At 33.5% G+C, this 7,664-nt stretch overlaps 1 protein-coding gene and 1 non-coding gene across 2 annotated transcripts; one reads left to right on the forward strand and one right to left on the reverse strand.

The window, feature by feature from the left end:
* Nucleotides 1-300: 300 nt before the first annotated feature.
* Nucleotides 301-2,158, forward strand: BS14A (BET1P/SFT1P-like protein 14A). Its single transcript, XM_079003930.1, has 6 exons — nt 301-399; nt 554-615; nt 1,337-1,487; nt 1,583-1,639; nt 1,712-1,771; nt 1,853-2,158. The coding sequence occupies exons 2-6, from the start codon at nt 602-604 to the stop codon at nt 1,940-1,942; spliced, it is 372 nt and encodes a 123-aa protein (XP_078860056.1). The 5' UTR covers nt 301-399; nt 554-601; the 3' UTR covers nt 1,943-2,158.
* A 105-nt stretch (nt 2,159-2,263) lies between these two features.
* On the reverse strand, nt 2,264-2,334 carry TRNAG-GCC (transfer RNA glycine (anticodon GCC)). Its single transcript has one exon. It is a non-coding gene; the product is annotated as a tRNA-Gly (tRNA).
* Nucleotides 2,335-7,664: the final 5,330 nt, after the last annotated feature.

Below are 7,664 nucleotides of genomic sequence, written 5' to 3' on the forward strand. Positions count from 1 at the left end.
CCTCCACCACCACTCTTGTCACACCACCTCCACCATCACTATCTTCACTACGACCTCCTCTCCAACCCCACTTCCAACCAACAACAACACTATCATCACCGCCACCATCCATACCCGTCTTTTTTTTATAAAAACTTTAAAAAACAAACACATTTTTTAAGACTAAAAAAGTGAAAAAAGAAAACTTCTTATCCACATCTTATTCAACAGACACAAAAAAAAATTACCAGAAAATATGTTATCTTCTTCAAAACAAACTACACCTAATTAAAAATTAAAAAATAAAATATAAATAAAGATTCGACTCTTTTAGAGAAAAAGTGCAAATTTCGCTGCCCATTATTTTTATATATCTGTTTTCATAACGGTGTACGGTGGTTCTTCAAGTTTCCCCAACAGGTAAGCAACCGATCACTCCTCCATTTTGATTCATTTGCCGCAGATGCGTGTTTCCCCTTTTGTTATTCGATTGATGATTGTAATTTTGAGTTTCATTTTAGCGGCGATTTATTAAACCCTAACGAAGACAATTGAATTCTGTGATTTTCTACAGAATCATAAACATCGACGGTTGCCACCACTGATTTTGGTATCGTCAGCTATGAATACGCGAAGGTTTTTCTTCTGTTTTATTTTCTAAACCTTGATTTAATGTTGAATTTCATATGTTCGCATGGTTTGCTGATTAGATCAGTAGGTTATCGTTTCGGAACTGCTAGGATTTAGTTTTAGATCTAGTAATCTAAGTGTGTATTCAAGTGAACATAATTTTACTCGATTCTCATGGAAATTGAGAATTAAGCGTATCTTAGATTCGATTCTGGTTCTTGTTTCTCGCATGAAGGAAATAACACATCTTTGCTTACATTATTGGTAGAGATTATATTCAACTTGCGAATATTCTGCTTCCTTTGTTGTTTGTTGGAATTAGTGTAGGTGTTGTTTGGACGCCTATTTTGAAAACGATTATTGCCTATAACCAAAATCATAATAAGATGATGATACTAAGTTGATAAATTTTAGGGATAGATAGATAATCATATGTTTTTCTGACGACTTGTTACCTGTCCATTCACATACTGATTAAATCTTAGTTTCCCAAGATAAATTCATCAATCAACCTCTTTTAGCTTCCATAAGTAGATTGAAGATTCAAACAAAATGTGTCTTAATATGTTATTGCAGTTTGCAAACATTTAGAAAACAAATTATGCTGCATCATTTTCTATGATATCACAAGAACAACAACTGCATATACAACTGCTTGTGACTGGAGTAGATGCAACATGATTGATGTATACAAAGATTTTGAAGTTTAAACATGAATACTATGCAGAGATGTGCGTGGAAACAGAGCTGCTCTATTTGATGAAATTGAAGATGGTGGAATTAGAGCCTCATCTTCTTACTCCTCCCATGAAATTGATGAACAGGAGAATGATAGAGCAATGGATGGGCTGCAAGATAGGGTTCTTATGCTGAAAAGGGTAAGCATCAAAACATATTTAATAAAGGAAACAAGTTTTACAAATTGTTATAAATAAATCCAAGATATTAATAATGTCATCAATCATCTCAACAGTTGACAGGTGATATCCATGAAGAAGTAGAAGGTCATAACCGCATGTTGGATAGAATGGTATGTTAAAATTACAAAAAAAATCTTCTATCTCTCTTGATAAGTTTTATAATTTTTTATTTTAATGATTAGGGGAATGATATGGATTCTTCAAGAGGTCTACTCTCTGGTACAATGGATAAATTCAAGACGGTATGTTGTATTAAAATTAGCAAATATTTGTTAATATTAATAATTAATAGTTACACGCTAAAACACAATGATGTTTTTCAGGTATTTGAAACAAAATCAAGCAGAAGGATGTTTACACTTGTGGCTTCATTTGTGGTGGGTTTTTTGGTGATATATTATCTGACTAGATAAATAATTTGGGATTCAGAATCAGATGAGAACCAAAATGAATGTTGGAATGTTGGAATTTGCAAGTGGTTGTTTGTGTAAAGAAATCCGGATGAAATAGAGATTTATTTGTGTGCTGTGTTGTGGGTTTCAAGTTTGAGGATAAAGTATATCGACTTTTGACTGTTTTGTACTTTGTATATGTAATCTGTTGGCTTCTATTGTTTATTTTTTCCATCATCATTGGATAGATATCTACACACTTTTTCATGTTTATTTCATAAAAAAAAGGTATCAATAGAAAAAATTAGTAAATCTAGTTAATAGACCAAAAACTAGGGTAATTGCACCAGCCGGGAATCGAACCTGGGTCTGTACCGTGGCAGGGTACTATTCTACCACTAGACCACTGGTGCTTTTGTTTTAATCATTGAATGTTAGAAGTTATATATTAATACTAAAGCAAAATAGTTGGTGGTTATTTCCAAATTATTTATTTTTAAATGGTTAATTTGGGTTGTTTTTAAAAGTGATGAATCAAATGAGTAAAGATTAAATAATATAGATAGATATAAAGTTATTTAAAGTCTAATCAAAATGTAACTTTTTGAATTCAGGCTTTCTCAAGATTGAGATACAAACATTGTGTAAAAAAAAATCGGCGACCTTAATTGTAGTTAAATTAAAATGTAAACTTACAACTACAAGGGTGCGATGATGATGATATGGCTACATGTGATTAAAGCACTCAAAGGAGAATCCAATGAGTCAAAGAAGAACCCAATGAGTTGTCCATGTCAAGTCCTCATTGGCTAGTTGTGAACTATGCAAATTGTTAGTGTTGGCTCAAACGAATGAGATTTATTCTGGTATAAAAAAATAAAAAATAAAATGCATACATCCTTAATTGTTTCATTAAAGAATTACACTGTAATAAAATTTTATAATCATGTTTAATATTTTAATTAATTATAAACTAAAGGAAAATCGTGCCATAAGCCATGATACAAACCCTTCTTATTATGGCTACCATTTTGGAATTTAGACATCTTGGACCAAGGAAAATCATGCCATAAGGTCTAAGCGTTTGCACCGACTATTTGGTAAGTGAATTTTAATGTTAAAGTTAAATGCTTTCATCATCTAATTTTAATTTATGCATGTTTTTTTGATTTCCAATTGAAGAATTAAAAAAGAAATGTAATTTCTAGAAATGAGTGGATAAAGAATTTAAAAAGAAGAAGCATAAGAGATAGCAAGTTGAAGCAAGCTCCTTTGAACTGAAGATTTAAATATACAAGATAAAGAATGATCACGAGTCTTTGAGCTTTATAAACGAATTGGGTCAAATTAGTAGGAATTTGTTTACTTATAAATGTTGTGCGTTTTTATGTTTATTTTGTCCATAGTTGAAGTCTTATATTGAATCATGCAAGATGGTGCATTTGATTGTTATAGTCCCTTCAAACTGATCATAATAGCTCACCTCTACAATTTCCATTAAAAACAACCATCTACACCAATTACTTTTCTATATTCTGCAATCTAACTATCATTTACACTCTTCAAATAAACATATATCTTTGAAATAAGATAGTGGAATCAGGCATAACATCTAAATCAATCTTCATTATTGATTTTGGACTAGACTTCAATCGAGGGTTTCCAAAATTTCATTAATAAATTGTTTTTTTTATCCATGCATAGATGACATGGGTGGTTATCGAGGCCAACAAAATAAATAATATAACCTTAATAGTGTATAATGGCAAGGAGATCAAATCCACGAACATGTTCAATTTATAACTTTATGAAAATCTTTTTGTACCAATACTTGCGAAACGAAAATAAAAGTAAAAATATGGGTTTTAATATGTTGGTTGTTTAAAGAAACTAAAATTATACCAAAACATGAAAATTACAATTCAACAAGAATAAAGGTTTGATGTAAATCTATAAGAGAGAAATGGTTGATTTTGACTTTCATCACATGTACACTTAATTATCACTAGACATTATGGTGCAAGACTTATGGTTTAATTTAATTTGACTATAGTAATCCAAGAAGCTTGAGATTACTTAGATTTTTTGTTAGTTAGTAAAACAACTAGAGGAGCTCATAACATATTTCCTTAGTTAAAGTCACAATTTCCATAAAACATATAATTAGTGAACGTTAACTAGCATTAAGAATTAAAAAGTCACCAAATCCAAGAAGAGTCAATATGCTTTCACTACCATGTTGGAGATTTTTTTTTTTTTTTTTTAATGATTGTGTGAAGTAAAAACTAACACAAGAACCATTTGTTGCTTGCTAATTTGAAGATCCATTACTTAATCAAGAAATTAGCTAACTAATCACTATATATACATTTAAACTCATGAATAAATACATATAGATAAATGAGGTTCAAATGAAAAACACTTTCATAAAAATCACCAAAATCTCATAATAGTCTCCAAACAACTAATCATCCATGGATTTTGTAAAGTCTCATTTTCACAACAAAAAAATTTCATTATTATTAAGGCAAAACTTCCCAATTATGGATTCATTCTAAGAAAATCATTTATTCCCAATTACATTATTTGAAAATCAGAGTATTATAATAAATGCAGAATCCTCAATGCTGCTGATGAGTTTGTACAGTCCCGCCTTCGTCTTTCCATAGTCACCGATGATACCTGAAACAATAAACAGCTGGGTAAGCATAAAGTTTAGTGAGTTTCCCCTAAAATACCCCATACGATAAACATATAAGCATGCATAACGATCCACAACCTCCTAGTTGGAATTCCCAGACCCAATCAATCCTCGGACTGGAATGCTAACATGCAACGTGTCCAATCAGCCATCAGACTGGAATACCCAATGTTTGTTGGCCTACTGCTCTGCCCGAGCCTCCGTGCCTACGGATTACAGTCGGACCGCACTTGGTATCATGACCTACAATACAAAGTAGGACCGCCACAACCCACTATTACCATATGTTGACATATATACAATCAAGGATCAAGTAGCCACATAATACAAGAAAACAACAATCATAGAACTCACTACCGCATACTAGTCCTCATATAACACATTGTCCTGCTACCAGCTAACCTCCATGAAATGTGTAACTATAAGTAATCAGTGGTGAGATAGTCACCCAAACAAATTATCCTACTCTCGAGCCACAACCAAACAAGGAATAGACACGAAAGCCTAGATCAAGAGTTCTCAGGCTATCCTACATGACTACATACATCCCCTAGGGAACTCCACTGGTTGATAACTAGTCTATTATGAGTAGTCATACAGATCTACATATCACTACCTCATAACAACATCCTATATACCAGGATACAGATCTAACATGTCACTACAACATAGCAACATCCCAAATACCAAGATACAGATCTAACAGTACACTACAACATAACAACATCCTAAATAACAAGATATAGATCTAACAGCTCACTACATCATAACAACATCCTAAATATTAGGATACATATCTAACAGATCACTACAACATAGTAATATCCTAAATATTATGATATAAATCTAACAGATCACTACAACATAGCAACATCCTAAATACCAGGATACAAATCTAACAGATCACTACAACATAGCATCATCCTAAATACCAGGATATAGATCTAACAAATCACTACAACATAGCAACATCCTAAATACCAGGGTCCAAATATAACATATCACTAATGCATAACAACGTCCTAAATACTAGGATACAGATCTAACAGATCACTACAACATAGCAACATCCTAAATACCATGATACAAATCTAACAGATCACTACAACATAGCAACATCCTAAATACCAGGATACAGATCTAACAGATCACTACAACACAACAACATACCATATATCAACAATCCAAGGAATGCATAACTGTATATACTCAGAGGTGAGATAGACACCCGGGCAAGTGATCCTACTCTAGAGTCACAACCAAATAAGAAACATGCAAGAAAGCCCAAATCAAGAGTCCTCAGTCTATCCTATGTGACTACATACAATCCCTATGGCATCCTTCTACTAAAAGATAACCAAAACTAATGGGCCAGCATTGGTGCCTTCGACCCATAGGTACAATGAGACAAAACTCACCTGAATCGAAGAACCTTGAAACACTGCGATATGCTCCTTTCTGTATAGCTTGCTTCCACGAATCCACTAACACCAAAACCAGATAAAATCTTAATTAATATCCCAAAATACTCAAGTTTGACCCAAGTTCAAACTTGGTCAAAAAGTCAACGGTCAACGGAAGTCAACAAAAGTCAAAGTCCAAGGCAATTGAGTATGCCCAACATACGCAACCTGATCCCACTCCTTCATTAAGCACTTAATCCCTTAAGGACTTTTCACCCAAACTCAGATCTAGCCTGAAAACATTGTCTTAAGTCATAAAGTTTCCACATTTATGACTTTCCATGGCCAAGGAAGGTCCAAAAGCTAAAACCCTAACTTATTAATCCATTAAGACTTCACAACTCTTGCATAGAAGGGATAGAAGGACCAAGATCACATTTTTATGGTTCCAATAGCTCCATAATGGATAAAGTTTCCAACTTTATCCATTTGAATGATCCAAACAACCAAGATATAGTCTTTTAAGTTCAAAGGGATCAAAAGTGTATCTTTCTTACTTAACCCAAGTTTCCAATATTTAGATCCAAATCAAAATGATGTTTAGATGGATAAAGTTTCCAACTTTACCCATAACAATATCACAAACTTTCAAGATGTAAACTTTATGCACTAAAGTGACCAAAAGCTCATAACATCGAAAACTAGTTAGATCTAGCAAATACATCATCAAGATTCAAGTTTTATACCGCCAAAAGAAAGATCAAGGTGAACAAGGTCTGGATCTATAAGATTCAGTGCAACCAACGCTTCTTTAATGATTTTCTTCTTCTCTAAGGTGCACCAAGAACACTCCTAAGCACTCAAGAACACCTTCTTTTGCTCACACGGCTCAAAATAGGGTTAGGGTTTCAAGGGAGGGTGATGGAGAGGTGGAGGCTGAGAATGGAATGAATTTGGGGAAGTTAAGGAGCTTAAATAGGGCTCAAACCATGGAAATAGGGTTTGAGTTCTGATCGCTTATGCCCAACGTACTCAATTTACGCCCAACGTACTTAATTTACGCCCAACGTACTAGACTAAGCCCAAAACCTTCCTAACTTCTAATAGTTATAACTTCTTCATTTCAACTCATATCCAGAGGAAAGGTATTGAAGATCCTCACAATATTATCTAAATATCTTGGACTAACGACTTCTCGTACAAAAATCCATATTTCAAGCAAGAACCCCGTCCATGACTTCTATCGTTCTACTCTTCGGACCAAAACACAATTCAAAGGTTTTAGATCTCATAACCATCATTTTCTACTTCCAAAAGGTCTAAACATTACCTCCTTAAGGCCTAAAGCCTTTACACAATCTACTTCCGGCCCACGACCCTGAAATAAGAATGACAGGAAACAGGATGTTACAGATTTCACTAAAATCAACTAAGAGTAGTTTAGCCTAGCATGGCTAAACTCATGAAAACAAAATAAAAGTTAAGTATACCAAACATGTATCAAGAATCAAGGATAAAGGATGAAGTTCTTCAAGCCTTCAAGTCTTCAACAGCTACAAAAACTCCAGAGAAAATGCTTCAAAATTAGATCCTCAAAAGTGTGGAAAAGAACCACACCAACCTTCCCCATATAGCACAA

This window comes from Lactuca serriola, chromosome 5 (assembly GCF_051521515.1).
Source record: "Lactuca serriola cultivar US96UC23 chromosome 5, Lser_US96UC23_V15, whole genome shotgun sequence".
Lineage (NCBI taxonomy): Eukaryota > Viridiplantae > Streptophyta > Magnoliopsida > Asterales > Asteraceae > Lactuca > Lactuca serriola.

Coding starts and splice junctions, on each gene's coding strand:
- BS14A (XM_079003930.1), top strand. Junction 1,488..1,582: donor GGGTTCTTATGCTGAAAAGG/GTAAGCATCAAA, acceptor TCATCTCAACAG/TTGACAGGTGATATCCATGA. Junction 1,640..1,711: donor ACCGCATGTTGGATAGAATG/GTATGTTAAAAT, acceptor TTTAATGATTAG/GGGAATGATATGGATTCTTC.